Source organism: Doryrhamphus excisus, chromosome 4, assembly GCF_030265055.1.
Source record: "Doryrhamphus excisus isolate RoL2022-K1 chromosome 4, RoL_Dexc_1.0, whole genome shotgun sequence".
In the NCBI taxonomy this organism is placed as follows: domain Eukaryota; kingdom Metazoa; phylum Chordata; class Actinopteri; order Syngnathiformes; family Syngnathidae; genus Doryrhamphus; species Doryrhamphus excisus.
The window spans coordinates 16,396,196-16,421,491 of NC_080469.1; the positions used below are offsets into that span (position 1 = coordinate 16,396,196).

The 25,296-nt window shown below is 40.6% G+C and overlaps 1 protein-coding gene across 2 annotated transcripts in view; it reads left to right on the forward strand.

Annotated features, from left to right (window-relative positions):
- Positions 1 to 25,296, forward strand: part of sh2b3 (SH2B adaptor protein 3) — a 44,489-nt gene that overhangs the window by 13,458 nt on the left and 5,735 nt on the right. For both annotated transcript variants that reach the window (XM_058072067.1, XM_058072068.1), the window contains exon 2: positions 3,161 to 4,321. In XM_058072067.1, the coding sequence (XP_057928050.1) occupies positions 3,188 to 4,321 (1,134 nt within the window). In that variant the 5' untranslated portion in view covers positions 3,161 to 3,187. The remainder of the gene's footprint in view (positions 1 to 3,160; positions 4,322 to 25,296) is intronic.

Genomic DNA, 25,296 nt, shown 5'->3' on the forward strand with positions numbered 1-25,296 from the left:
CACGGTGTAGTTTTACCGATTTAATTTCAGCTAGTGTTTTACAATGCCCGCTGACAACGTGCAGGTTCTGACACACCTACTTGTCAGGTAATGATAGTGATTGAGCTAGGTTTAGCTACTAACATTAACTATTTTTGAATGTATTGCCTATCATAACAACATCATGGCTGCAAATTGATTTGTTGACCGCCTCTCTGTGACTCCTTTTGTGTAGTGAATGTGTTGTTTCCCTGGGGAAAACTAGTTGTAGTTGTATAGCGTAGTTCACACATTGCATTTTATTGTCTGGCTTAATATGAAATGATTGAGAATATTTACCGATCATCTTGGAAATTATGTTTCCACATACCCCCTGCAATTTTGTCATGTACCACTTGGGGTACACGTACCCCTGGTTTGGGAATAACTGTCCTATATGTGCTGTTTTTAAGAATCTACTGCAAAAACACTAGTCAAAGATGCTCTATTAGAAAACAAGAATGTTGTGGTGTTTTTGTAGCAGTCTGTTGCAAAAACTTTAGTTTTGAAGTAAACATGTAGCCACCAGTTGAATAACCTTGTCATAGGAAGACAAAAGGACAGCTTCATGGCTGTGGTCAGAGTTCACAAGGAACAGTTAGGTGATCCAAAAATGTTATGCTTCCCCTCACAACTAGAATCCATAACTCCGAGGTGTGTTAATGCAAGCACATCTGGAGGAGCAGACAACAGGATGACAACCATGGGAACAGTGGCAGCTCAGACCCCCACCAGAGGCATCCAGCAGAGAGGAAGTGTGTGTTCATATGTGTGCGCGTGTTGAGTCAGTCACTGCTGAGTCATCGCTGGGCTGGCCACGCAGATAGAAACAGCCTTCTGGGGGGGCCAGCTGCAGGGGCGCGATGGGGACATGCACTGATGCATGCTTTAAAGAGTACAGGAAGGGAATTAGTTGTTGTGACAGGACTCCTCCAGGAACTTAAGTGATGCAATATTGGGCCATGCCAAGTTACTCTGCTCCCCGCCCTCCTACATTGGCGTCTGTATGTTCCAATTTGTAAAAAAACAAACCAAGCGCAAGCGTGTTTCATGACACAGTAAAGAAACGTCTGCCTCCGAGTGGCGTCACTGGGGACACGGCTGGAGATTTGGTGGAGAGATAACCGGTCAGGTTGGAGCATGTTTTTGCAGAAACACAAAGAAGCCCCCTTCTATTTCTTGTGGTTTTCTGTGATCTGTTGGATTACTGAATGTGCCCCCCTCCCCCCCAACACACAAACCCACATTTAAACATACGCACATATACTCGCATACACGCATGCTTCCTGTGTGTAGAAAAGACCCTTCTCAGCTGCATGGCAGTAAGATGGTATGTATTGTAGACGTATGCTGACTTTTGTCATGAAAATGAAAAATGTAGTGTGTTTTCCTGAAATCCACAGAGAAAGTTCTTTTTAGTTAGATATTTTACCTATTTGTGCTGATTTTACTGCATTTTTATCTCCCCGAAGACTGAACCCAGGCTCAAGCATCGACATGCATACAAAGGCAGGGTGTTTGAAGACGTGATAGACAGGATCTGCATTTCCTTTGGATAGCCATGACTACAAACAGTCTCTTTGTCGAGATAAATGGTTAATTCCCAAAACTGCAGTGCCATGCCTTTCTAATTATGAGAAAAACTGCTCGGTATCAGTGGTGGGTATTCTTTTTGCTTAAAGCTTCATTGGGAATGTGACTCTCCGTCATTATTGAATTTAAGGAAGGTTTGAGGCCGCTGCAAAAGCCGCATCTATTGTAGAGCTACCAACTCTGACGGATTCTGCAATTAGACTCCTGGAAATTGCCCTTGTCTCCCTACATCCTGACTGAAGTTAAAAAATCTCCCAGATTGTGAGGTTTTTGTGTGGCTATAAAATACTTAATTTTGTTTTTCGAATTTTGGAGAATAAAAAAAAAACAAATATATTTTGCAACCACATTCTCGGTGGCTAGTTGTGTATGCCGCCTTCGAGTGCAGCTAGCCTGCATCAATTGCTAGCTTGCTCGTACCATCAGCACATCAGACTTACAGACTTGATTTCAAGGAAATGTCTTCCAAGAAGATAAAATTCCTAGAAGGCCATGTTTTCGGAAGTTGAGTCAAGGCAAATATCACGCATTCTGTACGGTTTGCATATTTCTCTAAAGAGCGGTGCGCGAAAATGTTACCTTATTTAATTTTCAGTGCCACTATTCATGTCTACATCCTTGCTGTTAATACACTCTAATAAAAATTGAATGGGTTTCAATTCTCATTGATTGCGGTTTATTGGATAAGTGAAATTCCGCTAACTAGGATGCAATATTGCCGTCCATACACGTATATGAAGTCTTTCCAAATGCTCTGTTTTTAAGGACAATATTGGCATGAGGACAAATGGCCAAAACATCTGTTTTTGAAAGAAGTTTGTGATGCTATGAGCACAAAAGAAACTAAACTAAAGCGTCATACACATCCGACCAGAGTGTGAAAATGGGCCTTACGGTGTTTGTCATTTTATGTCAAGACAAATGGAAGTGTCCCAGTGATAATCCTAACCCAGTGAGCACTTCAAACCTCAAAGCCAAAAAGGCAAGAGGAAGAAGGGGAGGGAGGCGGAGGAAGAGGAGCATTGGGGGTGCACTTCGAAACGGGTCACGTGTCAACACCCAAGCGTACAGATGGCAGAGTCGGCAGTGTGGTTGATTGAGAAATTTTCCAACCATACTTCCTTCATCAGACCTCATTCAGTGTCTGTCTCAATGACTTATTACTGTGTTCATTCATTTCACATACTGGACCTTCTGCAATCTGTGGAGGGACTTTAGAAGAGATTTATTTGTCTTAATTGCTTTCACTTTTTTCTCCTTGTGTCATTCTTCTCCTCACTAGACGATTCGATAAACTCCAAATTTGAGAGGGAACCAGTCTTTTATTTATTTATTTTTTACTCAAGGTTCTTTGCAGACTCATGTAATTCAATTTGTACTGTTTGAGATAGACTGCAGATAAATCAGACTGTGGATGTTTTCTCGCAAAGTTTGAACATTTCAGTATTTGACCAAAATGCTGTGAGTTGGTCACTCTTTATTGCACAGCACATTATTTCAATTTGCTTGTAATTAAATTTCTGTTTTGGAACTCTGTGTTTGTCCGCAGTGATTCTCAGACGGTCTGGTTACTGCAATGAATGGTAACACATTCCATCCAGCCAACACCACCGTGACAGCAGGAGGCGGCCCTGGTGTCGCAGCGCCCCCGAGAGGCTGGAGGGAGTTCTGCGAGCTGCACGCCATCGCCACAGCGCGCCAACTTGCAGGACACTACCGAAGCTTCGCCAGGGAGCGCCCCCACAATGACATCCTCCCGCCGGAGACGTTTTCTAAGCAGTTCACCGACCTCTTCCAGCAGCATTTCAGCTATGAGGTCGACAAAGATGGCGCTCCCCTCCAACAAAGCAACTGCCCCACTGCTGCCGGCAATGCTACAGTGGCTCCTCCCATTCCTTCACAAACCGTAATCAGTCGATTGCGGATCACCTCCTTGTCCGGGGTCCAGGACTATCGGGAGGCCGGTCGACAATCGGGGGGAGCCGCTCGCTTTGCGGTGGTGTCACCCAAAGTGGAGCCAGTGGTGGCGAGCAGGGAGCAGGAGCAGCTGCTGCGATGTGCCCCAGGAAACCCCCGATCAGGAAACCCAGTGCTGCTCAGGGGCTTGACCCGTACTTTTGGAAGCGGATCGGTGCTGTTCCGTAGCCGTAGTAACGAGGAGCTGTCTGGCACAGACAGTCGACAAGCATCCGACTCCTCAGCCTCCACCCCTGCACACGATGTCACACACTTCTCTGTTAGTCAGATTCGGCAATCCGTAAGGCGGCTTTTTAAGAAACGGCCACTTCCCAGGCCCCCCTCATCACAGGACCTGTCCACCAGCAACCCCACCCATTCCGTCATCAGCCCCTCAAACAGTAGCGATAGAGTCAGCAGCGTGCCCTTCACATCTGAGCAACCTTCCTCTTCCTCACAAACCCGCTCTTCACTGAACTCTGACTCCACTCCTGCAGCGTCACCATTATTATCTGGAGTAGCTTCCAACTTCCTGGATCGTTTCCGTTGGTTACGCAGCGGGAGCATGAGGCAGAGGAGGTCAGAGGTCAGCAGCTGCTGTAAAGAGGGCCAGCTGAGGTACTTGTTCGTGGATGACGCCATCTCAGACTCGCAGCCACGCTGGCAGCGCTGCCGCCTGCTGGTCAGGAGGATCAGGGTCGCTGAAGGCGGAGTAGGCGAGGGCTACCAGTTGGAGCTTTATGATCCTCCAAAGGTACGAACACGTGTTCATGCACACATTTCTTCAAATAAATTATAACGAAACGTAATTTATCACACTGAAATGGTTGATATGAAAGATCTCAGGGAAGCATCCCAACGAACAATGTTGTTCTTAATCACATTTCAAACTATTGTCAAGTTGCTTCTCTCTGCCTTCATTACAGTTCAGAGCCAGGCTTAACATGCTCTAAACACATACTGTAGAAATGCTAGTAGTGTAAGGAGCATGCCTCGGTTTTTAGGTCATGGGTCGGTTGTTTTTAAGTGCATTTTATGAATGAAACATTTTAAAATGATAAGAAATGACGTGATTGTTGACCAGAACATGGCTGTGTAGAGTTTGCATGTTCTCCCCTTCCTCCCACATTCCAAAAATATGCATGCTGCGTGCTTGTATCCTTTCATTTTTCATTATGTGGCCTTCAGTGGAAAAAGTTCGGACACCCCTGATTGACATATTTCACTGGGAAGGTGAAGCAAAAAGGTCTGGCTTCTCTTCTGCACTGTCACTAGCCATGACTACTGTTAGGCCTGCCCCTCACTCACTCGGTGTGGCAACACGGTATACCTCTGTACCTTATCAGATATTTCGTACCATGTATTCATATGATGCAACCCTTGGGCCAGCAATTGAAACCGTGCCCAGTACAGTGAAAGGCACAAACGTGTACCATTCCACCACCAGACGTGTAAAATAATTGATGTTATAATCAGCAAGATAAAAGCCACCACGTTTTTCTTGTCTTTTGTACATTGCATACAAGTCTCACACAACATACAGTGGGGGTACAAAGTAATTTCCTGCATCCAGCTTGTTTAGTCTCAGGGGCTTTCCCCTGCTTTTACAAATCATCTCTGTTTGCCTTTGGTTGATTCCTTATGTGCATAATGCATCAGTTAACTTAGTTGTGAGTTTGCCATGTGACAACACACAGCAATGCTATCTTGATATTTGTCTGTTTTTGTTTTCTGATCAGTCATTGTCACATTTTAACTATGCCCAATGAGTGTTGTGTGATGTTGTGGAACTAACCACACTCACCGGATGTTCTTTTTCAAGGTTCACACGTTAAAATGAACTCCGTTTGTTGAAGCGTGAATGCGATCATCCTAACTTCGGTGTGTACCAAACATGTCTTGAGACTGCTTGAGCGATGGGTATTAGCTATGGATGGGAATCGGGATCCGGTTCTTGTTCAACTGGTTCCCAGTGTTGCAATTCCTTGGAATAATCTGCGTAGGCTACATGACGTGTGTGGTGACGTCATTCGTCATTCCAGTCAGCAGGAAACATGGCGAATTAGTGGCACAAAGTTTAGCTACATTTGAGGAGAAAGGATGACAACAGGGCAACTTGTATAACCTGCAAAGCGCATATTTAATTGAGGACATTTTCATATTACCAATATGCAGAAACATTTGCACACACCGTATACAGATAACTTTGAATGAACGTTGCACTTTTATTACTATAGTTTATATTTTCAAATCTGTTTTTTATTTTTAAACAACTTTTTCCTGGGAAGACACCCTGGTACCCATCGACGAGCCGTTGTCTGTGGGCCTCTTAAGACCTTACTGTTGGGTTTGTAAGGTTATGTTACTTCTAAACTAAACAAAGTTGATGCTAACCGACTTCTTTGGTCTTTGTTTTTTCCAAATGGAATTGCAAAAATTGCGAATTGTTAAGCAAAATTGAATTGATTACTCTTTAGCCTCCAAAATCCCTCCTGTTAGCTTGACATAAACTCATTCGCTACCAAAGATATAGTTATACGACTTTCAGGCGTATTTATATGTATTGTACGTTGTTTTGCGTGAGAGGCACAAAGAGTCGATGATGCAACTCCACAATAGCGCATGTGTGGTGCAGTTCTAAGCTGCAAAAACAGCCACAAGGTGGCGGCACTGCATTTTATAATGTAAGCCTGCATCTCTCCCATTGAAATACATGCTCCGCAGCAACCAGGAAGTGGTTGCACAAAGGAAGTTACGCATTGAAGGTCAATTTTAACGCATGTATACCTATGTGCACACACAGTTCAGTTGGAAACTATTTTAAATAGTTCATGGTGTTATACAGTAGTTGTAAAAAAAAAAAATATATATATATATATATTTTTTTTTTTCATGTAATTTTTGGTGTTGTTTTTTGTTGAGGACTGATATTTTGCTGAAACGCACCTGCTGCTTCTGCTGCATGCCGGTGATTGCTAAAGAACGGAAAAAGGTAGAAACAAACTTTTTTCCCCCGATGAAAGATGAGTCTAATTCTTCTTTTGATATATACCATGTCCTTTATAACCCAACAACACAATGTTCTATGTACCTTAAAAAATCAGTCAAAATCATAAAAAATACCTAGAGGGACGGCGTTTGAAAAATGTCTGACATTGGATGAACATTTGCAATAATAGTGACTCTTGTTAGATTCAGCTTTGGTCGCTCACGACAAAGGACGCTAACAAGCCAAATGCACAGAAAATGTATAGGTACTCGCCACTAATGAAAGGTAATGTAAGGCGATGAATAGACCAGATGGAATCGGATTCACAGTCTTAGCATTTAGTCTGGTGGTCAGTCTAGAGCTGCAACCATACTTCCGTCTGTTGTGGCGCTGCCTCCATTATGCGGTGGTAAGCGGCTCCACCACTGTGCAGCCTGCTGGGTGGGTCGTCCCACCTGGCTGTTGGAGACATGGTTTCTAACCCTAATTCCAGTAACTTGTGTTCAGCTCTCTGCAACTTTTGGGGCCTGAAGAGTTAACTGGATAATTGTGCTGCTGTATGCATTTGGATTATGCTGTTCATTTCGTGCTTTAAAAATGCAATCAATTGTCATGCATACATGCAACATTTTAATGCCAAATTGCCATTCAGCTAATGTGCAAGGATTCATGTCCTCTTGCACTCTGGTGATTATGTATGCCTCCCACGCTGCTTCCTGTTTGTTTGGGGCTCACTTCAGCCACACGCTTTCCTAAAAGTGTTTTACATGTGACTTGATCAGTTATGAATATGAAACTTGCCCTCACGTGTCGAGTTTTGGGCCAAACAAACCTAAAGTTTGCATGTTTGAGTTAGCACCATAGTCACAGCACTAGTCTATTCTTTTCTTTACTCATGCATGAGCCCGTGCTTGGCTCTTGCATTGTGGTAGAAAACACTGCAATATATCAAGTTGGGTCCAGCTGCAAGGCGGCTCGTGTTTGCACACCCAGTCCCTCAGGAGCCCCACACTGGTAATCATAGTGGCTCACTTGACTGTTGTCCTAGCCACAGTCATCTATAAGGTCAATGGAAACAGAGCTCTGTCTCGGCTGGGTGGGTGCCAGTGTGTATTCTGGCCTACGCGCTTACGGTAGGTCAATGAGAAAGATGTTGTATGTGTGCGCTTGGTAGTGTTTTATATTTAGAAGCCCTCAACCTCTCTGCCAGCTGTAAGCCCAACCACATGCTTGAAGTAATTGAGTTAATGATAGAGGCCGAGCTCTGTGTGCCCGCGCATACGTGTGCATTTGTGCGCAGCAGCAAAGGCCTCGGCAAGGTTTTTGCCGACTGCTATGGCCGCTCTTCTTTGAGGGCTCTCGCTTTTGTGTGTTTGTGCGTGCACACACGTGTGGAATCTTGGCAAGGCAGAGACTTAAGAGCCCAGAGAATGGCCTTAAAAGGAAGGAGTGCTGTTCACTATCATGCACACAAGTTAAGAGTCATGTGAAGAAAAGGATCATGTGAGGAAAATTAGTTTTAACTTGCACTGATGTTTCACGCACTTGATAACTGTGTGAGAGCACAAATATGGCTGTAATCATCACGTCCGGTGTTGGCAAGTGTTATTTATATCTTTGGTATGTGTCTTTTGTGTGAAACAGCGGCATTATCAACAAACTCATTTAGCCAAAAGAGGAAGCTGCTTGCCCACTGATAATATATTCAAGTGGGAAAGTTGCAGCCGTGACGCAGAAGTCCAAAGAAATTCATCAGATAATCTTGCAAGAGGATTTGTCCGATTAGTTGCAGAGACAGCGGAGTGTTACAGTAAATATGTCAATGGTGGGGGATGACGGTGAATAAAAGTGCAAATGCAGTCTTTATCAAGTGTTGTAAGTGTTGTCAGTGGAGGGAAAACTTAAGGCCTGTTTCACTTCTGCATTGTCTAGATTGAGGTTGGAACGCGGCATTGTGTAATGAACGTCTGCGGCCTCATCCTTGTGTGCAATGGAAGTTTGATCCAAAGTGATACATACAGGATTGTTCTTTGAAGCCAAAAAATCTGCATGATCAGATGTTTTAAAGTCGGCCTGAAAGTGTCGGTCAACTTTCGATGTGTTGGCATGGAGACTTAAATTTCCCAGTAGGAAATAATGGAAAATATATGACTCTCTTCCAGGGAGACTTGCTGCGTTTCAACCTCTAAACCAAGGGTTTTCAAATGGTTTTCCAATGGTCATTAAGTTGCAATCCACTTTCATTGAAGTCATTTTATTTGTCATTTTATTTTGCATTTTTATTTATGTCAATTTTATTGTTATATACACTTGCTAATCATTCTGTATTTTTTTAACAGTTGTAAGTCATTTTTTTTTATTTATTTTACTTTTTTAATTCTTTATTTAAACGAAAGGGGAACCATTATGATTATTTTCTGCCCTTTGTATTGGGTTATGGACTCCTATAGAGCAGCTACACACAATAACCCATAACAGAAAGCTTTCTAGATCTTCCAGGTTGTCTTTCTGCAGCGTTTCCATGGGTTTCCTGCTTCCCACCCAAATGGTCTTTTTAATTTACTCCACCCACACTCTCCAAGCGCTCCCTAGGACTTCTGGATATGTAGGTCCATGTTTAAGTGCAGGCAATCTGCAACCCATATAAGGAAGTCCAACTAAAGGATGCACATACACTTATGTTAATTTATCGAGGGCTCATAATTACCAATCTATTTTTTCGATAAATCGATATATCCATGATCGTGACAGGCTTATATTTGACTTTAAACATTCTTAACACACAGATGGACAAATGTCTATAGAGTGAATAATGCCTGGGCTTTCTTCCATTATTATTATTAGTGTTGTTGTCTTTGTTTTTACATTGTTGCCATGTTGAACTGAATAGCCAGGACAGAGATGTTCTCTGCTTTTCTACATTATTTCAATTTCATGGTCATCACACATTTCTTCATCGCCATTGCTGGTGACTTTCAGATTTTGAGGTTATACTCCTACAGTTACTCAGTCAGGGAGGTCAAAATGTGTTTTTGTAGTATGGTATCTGGTCCAATCTGGACCTTGTGCAAATTTGATTGAAACCAATCGTTTAACTAAATTTTTTTATTTTTTATTTTTTACTGCCGCAACCACTTTTTATAGCTGTGTGGGAATGACTGCAATAACCAAAACAATTTTCTTTTCATAACCACCATAAGTAGGCATCACGTCTGTTTTTGTTCTGCACATGTGATGACAAAACTAGTAGGCCCTGCAGAAGTGAATCTTGTCATTTCAGCTGAAAAGACGGAAGCAAAGACAGAGACATCACTGACGCCGCGATATCTTCTCGGCCCTTAGTGTTCAGTATCTCCAGGAGGACAAACCAACCCGAGAACCTGTAAACAATTTACATTCCCCTGTTTGTCGTTTTAGATTAAGCAGCCTCTCCAGCCAATGTGACACTGACATTGCGTATCGCTACACTTTCTTAGTTTCGAGGTTGTATTCTGTCAACGTGAACCCTGCTTTCTCTCAACTGATGCACACTTTGAAAAAAAATCAAAAAGGACTGCCGACAAGCTGAGAATGTTGCCAGGAAACTTGCGGTGTTGCTCCCTTCCAAAAGTCACTTCGATTCCCACAGACGGCTAAAAGTCTCACAACGGATATGTTTCCTCAGACCTCCTGTAGACTTCGCCCTAATCACATCTCAGCTGTGCATGTGTGCGTGCATGTGTGTATTTGTTCCAACTTTTCTTAATCTTTCCCACATGGTTTCTTTTCATGCTTGTGTGATGTTCTTCACTTTGTCCTTTGCTTTCTGGACGTGTTTATTCTCCCAACCACATATTTAATGTACCGTGTTTTCCGGTCTATAAGTTGCTTCACAGTATGTCACATCAGTCACAAAATGCGTCATGATAGGGGAAAGAAAAGCCCATAAAAGTCGCACTGAACTATATTTACCGATATTTAGGATTTAGCAGTCATCAGAGCGAGCTTGTTTTTTTGTTTGTTTTTTGTTTAACATCATTCAACTCACAAGAAGACGACAAAGCCAGAGGGAGGATGCAATGTGTACATCAACAAACAAAAGCTACACAAGCGGAAATAAGTCATTATTCAAGTATAAGGATGCAATAAAAACGTACCTGTTTAATACATTTCAGAACATTCCCAAAGAAGACACTTTTTAATAGTAGTAGCGTATCAAGCAGCCATATTTTTACACCAAAACGTCATTTTCTGTATTCATAAATGAATATCATGAAAATCATGATTTAGTATTTAGTCAGTGACTGACACAGAAACAACACTATCCAAGCTAGACATAACTAGTGTACAAATTAAACACCACTGCTGTCTAAGCCATTTTCAATCCACACGTATCATATAATCAGATTTGCACATCACTTACCGACACAGTCGTAAAATAATTCAATTACTTTTCAGTTCTATGCTAGTCGTCATACCTTTCTCATGTTTTCGAGTTTCGAGTTGGGCGCTCAACTGTGGTTATGGACATGCTTATGCAGATGGTAGGTAAAGGCGTTTGTAGCGTCAGTGTATAATAGTTTTTGCATAGCCCGACCGCCTTGTCCATCTGTTGCATGTTACTTCTCATATGGCAACACGCAGCGTTAATTTGGCTCTCGTTGCATACCACAACTAAAGCACTCAACACACATGGGGCCAGTCAACTTAACCAAAAACCAAATGGAAGCAACTAAGCAAGCGAGAGGGAGAGAGGGATGGAGAGACACCGGAAATGCAACAGCAGGAGACATTAGAGACACAGCCGGGAGCGTTAAGATAGGAAAGCCAGGATGTCCGTTTTTTTTAAGTGTTAAATTATTTCTCTTGGACCAGGATTTGCAGAAGTTTTGCATAATCTGGTGTCACAAAATGTCCTGTTGTAGTTTTGTGGTTGATGTTTTTACCTATGTGTTTGATTGGTATTCAAGACTCACTTTTACTTGTCAGTTTTGACTCAAATCCTGTGAGTTTTCCTGGAAAATTGATGACACGTGCACATTGAATCGTGCCTGGGCTATTGCATCAGAAGAAAAAGTGAGCAAGCCTTCGCTATTTGCATTTTAACCATTATCGGCCAAAGAAAAGTGATTAAAATGTGAGCTGAGCTAAGATGTGGTAAGCAATAATTCAGTATTTTATTTACATTATGCTCCATTGAGTCTTTGGCCTGCATCTAACATATTCTGGAACTTCACTGTGAGTGTGTGTGTGTGTGTGTGTGTGTTTTGCTGTGACAAAAAAATCAAGAGAAACATCTAAAGGAAGTGAAGCGGTTAGAGTCATGTGGTCAAGATGTTTATCAGGTTGCTCTCGCGTCTTTTCTTTCTAGTGTCACTTTCTGCAAGAGTGGCTGCCTTCGAATGCATAAAACCATACACGCGCACTTCCTTATTTAAAAAAAACTCACACATTTGACCCTTAATAATAATAATAGTAATAATACATTTTATTTGTATAGCGCTTTTCAAAATACTCAAAGACACTTTACAGAAAAATTTAGTTGAATAAGAACAAGTAAACAGAGTAAAAGATACGTTATGACCAATAATGTTAGATTCCCCAAAACAACTGCAATACATTATTATTGTAATTTCCATTGTGGAAAAACAACACTGAAAGGCATATTTCCTGTGTTAGATTTGTGCTTGAATGTTTAAATATTTATTTTTTTAAATAATTTTCGTAAATGATTCCGTTTTTGAAGAAAGCGGAGCAAGTGACTTCCGATCCAGACAGTCCCACCCGGAACCTGTGCTCCACTACAATGCACTTCTCTGTGAATTTCAGTTGTTTGTTAAATATTCATTTATATTACCCGCTCGTTGTTTTGAGGGCTTTTGCTAGAGCACTCAAAGAGACTGAGTAAGCTGGTTCATAACATTAAATAATGCACGCACATTTCAGAAAATGTTAACATTTTGTTGCATGTTTTGAACAAGTACCTCTGGTAGAAAAATATTATATGTATAAACATAAAATGCGGCTGCACGGCATTTTCTCGCCGTGCATGCGTGGGTTTTCTCCGCTGACTCCGGTTTCCTCCCACATTCCAAAAACAAAACAAAAACATGCTAGGTTAATTGGTGACTCCAAATTGTCCATAGGTATGAATGTGAGTGTGAATGGTTGTTTGTCTATATGTGCCCTGGGATTGGCTGGCGACCAGTCCAGGGTGTACCCCGCCTCTCGCCCGAAGACAGCGGGGATAGGCTCCAGCACCCCTGGGACCCTCGTGAGGATAAGCAGTCGAAAATGAATGAAGGAAACCTTAACGTAAAGGTTTGTTGATAAGATAAATGTGCTGGAATTTTCAATAGGACTTGATTCAAATTGTCACTTGATGTGTAGGTTTTTGGTGAATATGTGGAACAGAGATGAGGAATGTAAAATTATTTCAACATGAATATAATTTGCCAAACTGAAGAGCATGAAATGATCTCTTACAGTAAGTGTTAATTAAAGTGTTCTGGCATGTTTTTCTGCGTTCACCTACAACCACCAACGAACGACAAGTCACACGACCTTGCCGAGTTGCATGTGGAAAGCCCCCAAAGTAAAGCTGTGCAGCACTCTCAACCAAGCATTTTCCTTTGGCTGCTGTCCTACTTTTATATCGGCGTTATTTGCACGCATACTGACATCAAAACACATTCCACCGATAATAACTACATGCTTAGTGAAGAAAAAAAGAACATAATCAATATCATAATTCACCTCACCCCCCATTTAGTTGGTCATGGCACACAATATGCAGCTATGCCTCCAAGGCTAACAATGCATAGTGTTTAAAAAAGAGATCATTTTAAGAGATACTCTAACAGTAATGTGTGTCCCTAGAGCCTGTTTATGAGCAGTACACATGAAAATAATGTGCACTGCCACGTCCCCTCACAAATCGCTCAGTGTTATACAGTATTTGTCTCCTGTCGTATCTCTGCATACATATCTCGTATCACTGCATGCATTCTGTATGCGATGAAGACGTTTACATTTTCGTCTGCTGTGGAACACATGTATTTTGAACCCATATTGTTTTGAGAAGCCAAAGTCTTTACTTAAATGGGCTCAGCAACTGATCACGGAAATCCGACCAGAACTGGACTCATGGGACCAGTTTGGTGGGGGATATGTCTCTGTTTATGTACTACACTGCTGATGGGGATTTCATACAAGTTCATACAAATCCCAACAATAAGACTAAGTCTTTCTTATTTTGTTTGTAGTCAACTTTTTTTCCCCCCACTTTTTAATGTTTGCTTCAGCATTTGTTTTTCAGCTTTCTGCAAATACTCAGTGGCTGCAGATGGAACTTTTCCAGAGCCAGTAAATATGAATATGAATAAGCCTTTTATAAACAGATCATGTATTAGTTGAAAAGCAACTCACATTTTAGCCTATGTATTATCACTTTCACCCCAACGCAGCCACTTCTTTGCTTCGAATCATATTTTGGGTATGATTAGAATTTATGTTCATGTAGAGCAGGGGTCTCAAACTCAATTTACCTGGGGGCCACTGGAGCTAGGGTCTGGGCAAGGCTGGGCCGCATCAGGTTTTCCCAAAAAAAAAAAAAAAACACATTTATTAAAAACAGAAAAATATACAAACTTTTTCAGTGCTTTGGTTCCGATTTTCTACAATAAAAGCTCTGATAAAACATTCCACTGTTCTCAAATATCTTAATTTTTATTTTTCTGCACAAAATAAGATGAAAAATAAATAAACAAATCAAGAATAAAGAAAATCAATCAGTAATAAATAAATATAATAATAATAATAAAACGGCAAATAATAAAAACTTAAGAAAGCACATATAGTTGGTGGGTAGACAAATTATTTTTTCAGATTAAAATGAACAAAGCATTATTAGAGCCCTGTAGACATGACAAAACACGACTATAGTCACATTTATGCTCTTTTTATTTACAACATATTGCGCAACTGCACGGTCTTGAGACACATGCTAACTCGCAAACTAGAGAGCTAGCGACCTAAACGGTAGCCTTCAAGTTATTTCCTTCAAATTTACCACTTCCACACGGATAGGGAGGATAACTATTAACAGTTATTTAACCTTTAACATGAACATTCATCAAACGTAATTATTTTTTCTGGGTACATGATACCATACAGCATCCATATCAAACTTGCACGGGCCGCACTAACGTTAAACTTTCATATCAAGGCAGGGGCCTCAAACTAGTGTCCTGCGGGCCACATATGGCCCGCAGGCCGCATGTTTGAGACCCCTGATGTCGAGTATATATCCTGTGTGGTTATCGTCTTTTTTTCAGCCTCAAAAATCCCATATCGGTCGGGCTCTCATTAGCATTATAGCACAGACACACAAAACAATGGGCTTACAAAAGGAACTGTCTAAATTCCAGCATCAGGGCTAGATTTTGGCCAGCACACTTCCAATACTCTATTGTGGGACCACTGAGACTTATTTCAAATTGTTGAAAAATAGATATAACGGACCTTGGCAAAAAGGTTTCTTCTCTTTTTTCCTTCATCCAGTCCCCCTTTGAAAGAGCTGTACAACTTTGCTCATCCCTCTCCATAAGCCTGCTTCTCTCATTCTCTCTGGTTTCCATTACATTGCTCTCAATTATTTATTATCGGTTGCCTCTCAAATGTTTGTTAAAAAAAAACCCATAGCCAGTGAAGCTTACTGGTCTACAGAGCTGTATAGCCTCTGCGTTTTAAAAACATCCAGAGGAGGTTGGCCCTGGGCAGTCACGTTTGGCTTTGACGCTTGTGTGGAAAATGTTTCATCTCCCTCCCAGTGCAGGCGCGTTTCTGGATCAGCCCGAACCAGGAAGTGAAGTCAGGAGGAGCGAAAGTGCATTAGAATGTTTGTCCAAACTGCAAACGGGGGAAGAAAGAACACAGTGTGGGTCATTCCCTTAGTTTCTTCTTACAGTCAAACAATGTTACAATGGAATTGGTGATCACAGATGGGCATTTGAGCACATTTCCTTGATCTGTAAATTATATCCAGTCCTCGTCAAAAGTTTACACACTCAAGCTATTGAATGAGGTGTGTCTAAACTTTGACAATTAATCTATGTTTTGATCATTTTTATTGTTGAATACAAACTTTCTTCTTCCAAAAATGCATTAGAATGTTTGTTCAAACACTGTAACCAGGGGAACAAAAGAAACAAGAAACTTCATTACAAAACACTGTTGTTGTTTTTTTACAGTTTTAATGGAACCCGTATTAGTGCTTTGTATCAGGGATGGACATTTGAATACATTTCCTTGACCTATACATTGGGGAAATTACTTACTTTTTTTCCATTCATTTATTCATTTTCTACCGCTTATCCTCACGAGGGTCACGGGCATGCTGGAGCCTATCCCAGTTGTCTTTGGACGAGAGGCGGGGTAAACCCTGGACTGGTCGCCAGCCAATCCTGACATACGTAATACACAAAAATATATACATTCATTCATGCATTCATTTTCTACCGCTTTTTCCTCACGAGGGTCGCGGGGGGTGCTGGAGCCTATCCCAGTTGTCTTTGGACGAGAGGCGGGGTAAACCCTGGACTGGTCGCCAGCCAATCCTGACATACGTAATACACAAAAATATATACAGTTAAAGTAAAAAATTTGGACGCACTCTCCTGCCTCACGGTGGGCTAGTGGTTAACATATTGGCCACACTGCATGATCTAATTATACATTGATAAATTATGCTGTTTGTGGTTGAATATAGTCTACAATTTGTACATATTTTAGCTTAAATTAATAATTTTCAAGCATAAAATGGCTAAATGGACTGAAATACAAAAACGAGGCATTCAGAAGACACATTCAAAGACGCTGTCATCTTTAGTATTCTACACTGGTCACTACGTGTATCACCGTTGTATAGCAACAGGCTTTTGTTGTAGTTTTGATTTATCTCACAACAGGCAAAATAATGCCTAATAAAAACACAAGCTACTGTTGTGACCGTGACCCACGCTAAGCTACAACTCAACTCTGAACCCCTGATGTCACTTCCTGTCCACCCACCACCCAGCTCCCCCAGGAGCTCATTCATTCATTTTCTACCGCTTTTTCCTCACGAGGGTCGCGGGGGTGCTGGAGCCTATCCAGCTGTCTTCGGGCGAGAGGCGGGGTACACCCTGGACTGGTCACCAGCCAATCACAGGGCACATATAGACAAACAACCATTCACACTCACATTCATACCTATGGACAATTATGTCTTAAATTGCTTATTCACACTTATCATGTCTACTGTTTTGGGTAATATGAGTGTGAAGGTGTCTACAGGGGTGTTATTTCATGTCTATAGGGCTATAATAATGCTGAAACATATTTAGGAGGTCATACACAGGTTTTCTATGGTCTAATTATGAAAATATTCCATTCAAAAATAAGAAATCCTACTTTGCTGAAGTTCACTTATCACAGTCGAGTCTGGGACCAATGAACTGCAATAACAAGGGATGCCTGTACATTGACAAATGGGAGTGCCTGTGTTTAGTGCACATATGCTAAAGCTGTGTATGGATCATGTCAAGGCAGCTCAAGGAGGAAGGCCGTTTGGCGTTTGGCTCGCTATTCCCACATATGCACACAGTTGCCTGCCACGCAACACGGACTTAACTAACCGTCACTCTATCTCACACGCCCTTAACCGACACACACAACGTCACATGTGTAAGTACGCAAGCGACCATGTGTTGAAGATGAGGAAAAATAGCTCTCGATGTTCTGTGAATGACGACAATGTTCCATGCTGGTGTATAGCTTTTTTTTAAGTTTATGGCTGCTTATGTCAATGCCACAAATCTTTTTTCCTGGCAAAACCTATCATGGGTATGAAAAGATGAAAATCAGAATATGCAAAGTGCCTTTTGCGTATGCATGTTCACGTTCTATTTGATTCCAAACTCTGACATAAACTATTTGTCTTGGATGGCGCTCCAAAATGATGCCACCGAATCGATTCCACGGTGGGAAAACAATATTAATTCATTCATTCATTTTCTTCCGCTTTTCCTCACGAAGGGTCGCGGGGGGTGCTGGGACTTATGAAAATAAGTATGATCTTTGTAGGTTTACCCCCTTACTCCAATCCCAGTTTATTTATATTCACTATCACAGAGTGTCATCTTGGGCCAAAGGGCAAAATTATATGAAGTGTACATTTCTGTTAAAAACAACACACACACACACACAGCCAATTCAGCGAACGGGAACTTGAGATGGCTTCTGTGAATCTTCAGTGTGCTTTCTTAACTTCTGCATATTTGGCCTTGCACGTCAGGGTTTCTGAGAAGCGTGCAGAGAAGTGAACAGACACTTTAATTCATCGACTTCCTAGAACTTTCTCCTCGCTATCAGTTTTGCGAGCCCGACTCGAGCACTTTTTGAGTGTGAGAGTTGTTGGTAAGTAAATGTGTCGCCACATCCTCCAAGCTGCCACAGATGGAGGTGATTGTCGGTACATCTGTATTAAGAATTTAGGCTTCATAAAGATAGTAATGTTCAGTTTTGATTGCTTTCTTACCAGGTTTTTCATAAGCTAAGACGTTATATGAGGCTTAGACAGACTTTATTGATCCACAAGGGAAATTGCTTGGTTGCAGCATCTCAATTGCAGAAGAAAAAGAAAACACTCCTATGAAAAAAAAATATAATCAAATCCTAAAAATATAAGCAAATACAATACATTTACACTATATACAAGGGAGGAGCATTATCTTTTACATACAGGTGAAGTATTGTAGAGCTGAATGAAATCCTGTAGCGCTCACTGTGGGAGCGGAACTGGAGGAGCTTGTTCAGAGGATCAGAGGCCTGAATAAGCTCCCTCAGCTGACTTGGTTACACGCCTCTGTTCTTCAATATAGTCAAATATCAGATGTACATTATCTTTAAAAATCAGCACACACCCAGGAAACATCAAGAATGTGTTTTTTTTTTTTTTTTTTCTCCAAACCTTTTTTTTTTCATCCACACACAAATGCTGAAACCAGTTTTGGAGATTTGCACTCTTCCTGGAGTTTGCCAAAAGCTACATTTCTACATTTTTAAGGACAAAACGCTATGTTTGCATTTGAAAGAGAGGCCAAAACTTTTATTACAGTCAATGTTATGAGATAGGACAGTCATTATCACAAAAAGTTGAATTTATGTCATAATTATAAGGCAAAAAGTCAAGTCATAATTGTTCAATAAAAAGTCACAATTATGACAAAAGCCACAAATTGAAGTAAGGAGATAAAAGGTCAAAAGACACAAACTGAGCATGTGCCGAATAAGGCGTTTTGTATGACTACTTATTTCGTAACTTTTTTTGTCTCATAATTATACCTCTCCTATTTCAAAATTATGACTTTCTTCTCTCATAATTGTGACTATTTATCTCATAACTTTGATGTTTTTGTCTCGTAATGAACTTATTTTGTAATTTTGAGTTTATATCTCATAATTATGCCTCTCCTATTTCATAATTAGCGCTTTTTATGTCATAACTTAGTTTTTTTTGTCTATCTCATGAATTAATGACTTTCCTAGCTCATAATTTGGATTTTCTTACCTCATAATTGTGACTTTCTTATCTCATAATTGACTTTTTTTTACTTCCATTTTTAATATCTTGTCATTATGTCATATTTTTTACTTTATCTCTTAATTACGACTTTCCTCTCACAATTATATTGTAACTTTCTTACCTCATAATTATGACTTTATCTCATAACTTCTATTTCTTATGTCATAATTCTGACTTGTTGTAATTTTGACTTTTTATCTCATAATGATGACTTTCCTAGCTCATAATTCTGATTTTCTTACCTCATAAATGTGACTCTTATCTCATAATTTACTTTTTAGCTCATAACTTTGATTTTTATGTCTATTTTTGACTCTCTTAATTATGACCATTATGACTTTCTTACCTCATAATTATGACTTTTTATCTCATAACTTCTATAGTTCATCTTGTAATTATGACTTATGTCATAATTTTTATCTCATAATTATGCCTTTCCTATGTCATAAGTGTGACTTTATCTCGTAATTATGAAGGTTTTTTTATCTTATCTGACTTTTTGATCTCATAATTATGACTTCCCATTTGTTTCCTTTCAGTGGCGGAAATGGGCTTCTATACTATTTTGTTTCACTTGCATGCCACAAAGTTGCATAAAAATACTTTAAGAAGAAATTGCATTTCCACAAAATTTGTATGTATTCCTTTTTTTTAAATTACCACTTTTTAAACTGTAAACAATAGCCAACTCTGAAGTTGAGTAAACACCCAACACCCCTGCGCCTCAATGAGGAAATGTTGCTTTAATTGAACAGAATGTTTACTTCCTCTCTTCATGTACAAACTGCAAGTTCCCCAAAAGCGCCGAAAACATGACATGTTTCAGTCCGATACAGTACAGCACTTGATGGCGAGACTCGGTACATAGCAAGTAGGTTGTTTGGGACTGTTTAGCTACATTTGTATACGCTTTGAACCATACTGAATATCTTTAGACTTGGAAAACAAACACAGCAACATTCCCAGCTTGACCCCAGGGGAAGCGCTGACAGATGTGTCGATTACGACGTTTAAGGTCAAGGTCTCCTCCGCCTCACACAGCCCCCAACGGGTGGTGTCTTCCAACACACACGTACAGGCATCCTGGACAGTGTAAGACCACAGCGACCCTCGGAGGGATAGTGGAATGTTTGAGTGTCAGTCAGTTGCCGTGGCGATGACCTTGAGAATGAGACTCTGGGAATGTCGTGTTGGACTCCTAACATCCTGTGTGTCACTCTTGTGTGTGTGTGCGCACAACTGTTATGTGTGACCTAGTGGGTGCGAGGTCGCGTGGTCACATCTGTTCTCAAGGTACGTTTTCATCACGTGGAGGTGTGCATTGGATGTGACGTCACAGTTGAAGTGAACGATATTGGCATGTGTGGTGCTGTCTGTGTAGGTTGAGTCAATGTGAAAAAGAAGAGTAAAGAATAGTCATAACAGTCATAACACGTGATACCATTTTGTTGTATTGATATCATGCTGAGTAAAGTATCTTTACCGGTGAGCTGGAGTCTGTCTCAGCTGACTTTGGGCAAGAGACAAGGGTCAGATACACACATCCTCTGACCCCCTTCACACAAGTTGATTCACAGCCGTCAGATCTGTTGCGATGTGTGTTGCTCAACCCCTTTCAGACATCTGCCGCTTGTTTTTGTCTTCTCCTCCTTCTGCTTCACTCCACATATGGTTCCTTAAAGATGCTCTTAGTCACACACTCATTCACGTTCTCACAATAGATTCCTTTGCCATGACTCACTCTCGCTAAGACACAGATCTCATTATCATTTGCACCTGCGTTGTCGTCGTCGTCGTGTGAAGTCATTGGGACACGGCAGAGTGCAATGGGTTAAATAAAAAAACAATTAATTATGCTTTTCTTAATGATCATTTGGATCAAGAAAAGGAGTTGAAAGGCCATCCCTAATGGAGTCTTAACAGCTGATTAGAGATCCAGTCACCACTGTTATGTTACAAGAATTAATCCAAAATATGATGGGATTATTACGTGAAGAAAATTTACAAGACGCAAGTTGAAATACAGTAGTTTGAAAATGATAACAAAATATAAAATAATAAAGTCAACATATTGTATTCCAAAGAGTAAAAAAGCTGCGATTTTATACGCGAATAAACGTGTAATGTTCTGAGGAGTAATTATTCATTTTAGTAGCATTGGCAAACAAAATATAGTTGTCATGGAAAAATAGGTTGGGTAAAAGTTTGAATATTACCATAATAAAGTCAAAATATCATGGAATGAAGTCATAATATATTACGAGTAAAAAAAAAAAAAAGAACAACCATATAAGAAAATTTGAATATTTTGGAAAAAAAAAACAGTAGAAAATGAAAACAAAAATAACAGAAACTGAAAACCGCTGTAATTTTACAAGAATAATGTCAACATATTGTATTCCAAAGAGGAAAAAAAAAGTCGCAATTTTATGAGAATAAACGCTTAATGTTCTGAGGAAAAATAATGTCATTTTCGTAGCATAGACAAACAAAATATAGTTGTCATTTTTGGAAAATTAGGTTGGGGAAAAGTTTAAATATTACCATAATAAAGTCAAAATATTATGGAATAAAGTCATAATATCAAGTAAAAAAATGTACAAACCTATAAGAAAATTTGAATATTTTGGGAAAAAAAACTGTAGAAAATGATAACAAAAAAATAACAGAACCGGAAAACCGCAGTAATTTTACAAGAATAATGTCAACATATTGTATTCCAAAGAGAGAAAAAAGTCACAATTTTACGAGAATTAAACGCTTAACGTTCTGAGGAAAAATGTCATTTTCGTAGCATAGTAAAAAAAATTTTACAAACATAAGAAAATTTGAATATTTTGGAAAAAAAAACAGTAGAAAATAACAAAAAATAACAGAACCGGAAAGTCGCTGTAATTTTCCAAGAATATCAACATATTGTATTCTAAAGAGAAAAAAAGTTGCAATTTTACAAGAACAATTGCTTAATATTCTGAGGAAAAATAATGTCATTTTCGTAGCATAGGCAAACAAAATATAGTTGTTATTTTTGAAAAAATAGGTTGGGGAATAGTTTAAATATTACCATAATAAAGTCAAAATAGTATGAGAATAAAGTCATAATATTACGAGTAAGAAAAATGTACAAAGATATAAAAAGAAAATTTGAATATTTGGAAAAAAAACAGTAAGAATGGGGATGACAGCAAGGAGTGACGTTGATACAAATAATAGCTTTTTCATATACATATATATCACAAAGCTGGGATGCTGTTTTTTTTTTCTTCAGATTAATGGACGACTGTAGTTGTAGCCTTGCAATGTGATAATAAAGGAAAAATCTGAACATTTACCCGGTGAACATGCAGATTGAATCCATTCGTGGTTACCGGGGGCTGAAATACTAATATCTAAAGATCCTTGGGAAGTATTATGAAATTGGAGGTGTTGCAGCAAGAGTTGTTCACTTTCAGCCACTGGCTGAGTCACGTCTGCCGAAGTGAGTCATTTCCCTCCCATCGCCGTGTCAGCATGGTTGACACAGACGGCCTTCCGACTGATGCCGTCCATTCACAAAAACTGGCCATCTGAGGAAATGGAGCGGGCGGAGGGTTAGTTCTTTTTCGTGTGTGTGTGTGTGTGTGTGTGTGTGTGTGTGTGTGTGTGTGTGTGTGTGTAGGATTAGCATAGACATTCCTGAAGCTCACACGCTGTCACATGGACTCACACTCATCCGGTGTACAAAAGCCCTGGAATCTGGCTTTCTTCTTCTACTGCTCTCCATCGCTCCCTCTTTTTTCTTCTCCCCCTCTTTCACCGTCTCGTCTGTTTCCTTTTGACGCTTTTGTTCTCTCACAACACTCACTCACCCCCACCAGCTACATATTTTTTTTGCTATGTTCCCTGGCGTACAGCATGTTGTCCCCATTGGGTCTTGGCTTGATTTAAGACAGGCATGCGAGCCATGTTTGGACGGGAGGAAGTTGGCCATAGCGGTGAGAGAGCCATGAACTAAATGACACTCACTATCTTATCTGGCTATCTCTCGCACCAATACACAACAAAAGTTATCTCAGATACTTTACACATGGGGCAGGTCAACAAGCTTGTACCGCCTTGTTGCGTGGCCCTCAGTCTTCTCTTGGATTAAAAAAAATGGCAAAATGACAGGAGACACACATTCGGCATTTTCAAAAATTACAATTTGAAACAGAAAAGCTCCATAAAGTCGTTTTTACAGATTGGGGTGTCCCATTACAACTTCTAATATAATACCAACATTGCAGCCTTGAATATTACATTACATTTCTGTTGTGGATTGTTACAAAAGGCTTAATCAATTCATATTATTCAAACAGAGAACATTAGTCAGCAACAGTAGATATGAGAAAAAGTCACCCATTTACTTCTCTATGGTTGTGGTGTATAGTTTTATCCACATTGGAGTAATGCCGCTTCCTATTGGTCGCATTAAACTTCCCCGGTTCTGTGCCACCACAGGAAACTTGCATTACAAGTTTTACGCTCTTTTTTACTGCCGCACGGCTGGCATCACTCCTTCTCCCAAAGACTATTGTTGTGAGAACATGGGTTCTCTCCGGTCGCTGACGGATGGACTTGCTGATGCAGAGTCTGGAATCGACTGCTCATATCGGAGATGATGCAACTCAACGGTAAAAGAGAGCATGTTTGGTGCCGTTTTAAGCTGAAAAAAACCGCCACTATGTGGTAGAAGTGCATTTTATAAGACCGCAGCCTGCATCTTTGTCTTGTAAAAGATCGCTCTGCAGCAACCAGGAAGAGAAAAGGCTTGGAGCCATGTTGCATGAAGGAGGCTACGCATTGAAGGGAAATTTTAACACATGCATGAACACACACAGATCACTCGCAAATGGGAAAATTATAAATAGTTCATTGTACCAAGAGGGACGGCTTTTGAAAAATGGTTGTAAAAAGTAAAATATTACTGTTGGCCCTGGGATGGTTTGATTTTTCAGTATGATGGAAAAAGTTTGGGCACCCCTGCTTCACTCATTCCCGCTGATGCGTTTAGTGCAGCGTGGTATTTTTTTTTAAGTGGCAAACAAAGTCGTTGAAGTGGAGCTGTTACTGTGCGGTGGAAACAGGGCATGAAAATTAGGTATGAGATACCCCCTTATTCCAAACCATGGCATCCCATACTAGTTTCTGAGGATTCACATGGAAGTGAAGGCAAACCAAGATGGATCCAAGAAAGCTAAAATAGCCGGCGTGTGAGAAGACACGCCAGCTAATCAAATGTCACTAGCACTGTAGAGCCCGCAGATCCAATCCAGCGCCAACATGGCCGTCGGCATAAACACACACACACACGGATGGATGGATGGGTCGGTCAGCCGTGCGTGCGTGCGAGCCTGCGGGCCCCCGTGGGGTCAAAGGTGACAGCTGACAATAACACGTGCAGGCATGCGAGTCAGAAAGTCATGAGAGGTTAAAAAGTGTCATTCATACGTTGGCTATTCTGTGTCGTGTCGCTGTGCGCCGGTCAAAGGACGGGGACAGTCGCCAGGCAGTGATGATGATCAACAGGTCTTGCTCTTCATCAGCCCTCCATTCATTCAAGTCATACCAACCTATCTAGCCTTGATACTGGAACGTAGACAGTTTCAAGGCTCTGCTGGCAGCACACTGTTTTATGCATCTGTAGCTTTAATGCTAATGAGCTATGTTTGTCTGCAGCTCCCATGTCCATAGCTTTATCTTAAGGTGTGTAGAGAAGCCTGTAAAGGCTATGTGGTTCCAATTTTCTTGTTCATCTGCCACATTTACCGATTGAGCTGTGTTGTATGCATCCTGTATATACGCCGTGTCTCATGGACGGGCTTCATGATGACGACCATGACTGTGTTCGAAACCGCATACTTACCTACTACTCATACTAACTCTGAGTATGCAGTGTGCAGTATGCAGTATACACTGGCAGTATGCGAGAAGTTCCTGGATGCATACTGCATTCACCAGAAATGTTGAGTATGTATCATCAGCTTACTACTCATACTCAAATTACCCAGGATGCAACGCGACATGACATGGAAAAAAAAAACATTGAGCAGCAGGATGGACCAAACGGCAGTGTCAAGCAGGGTATAGTACGAATTGGATCGCTTCTTGTTTTCAA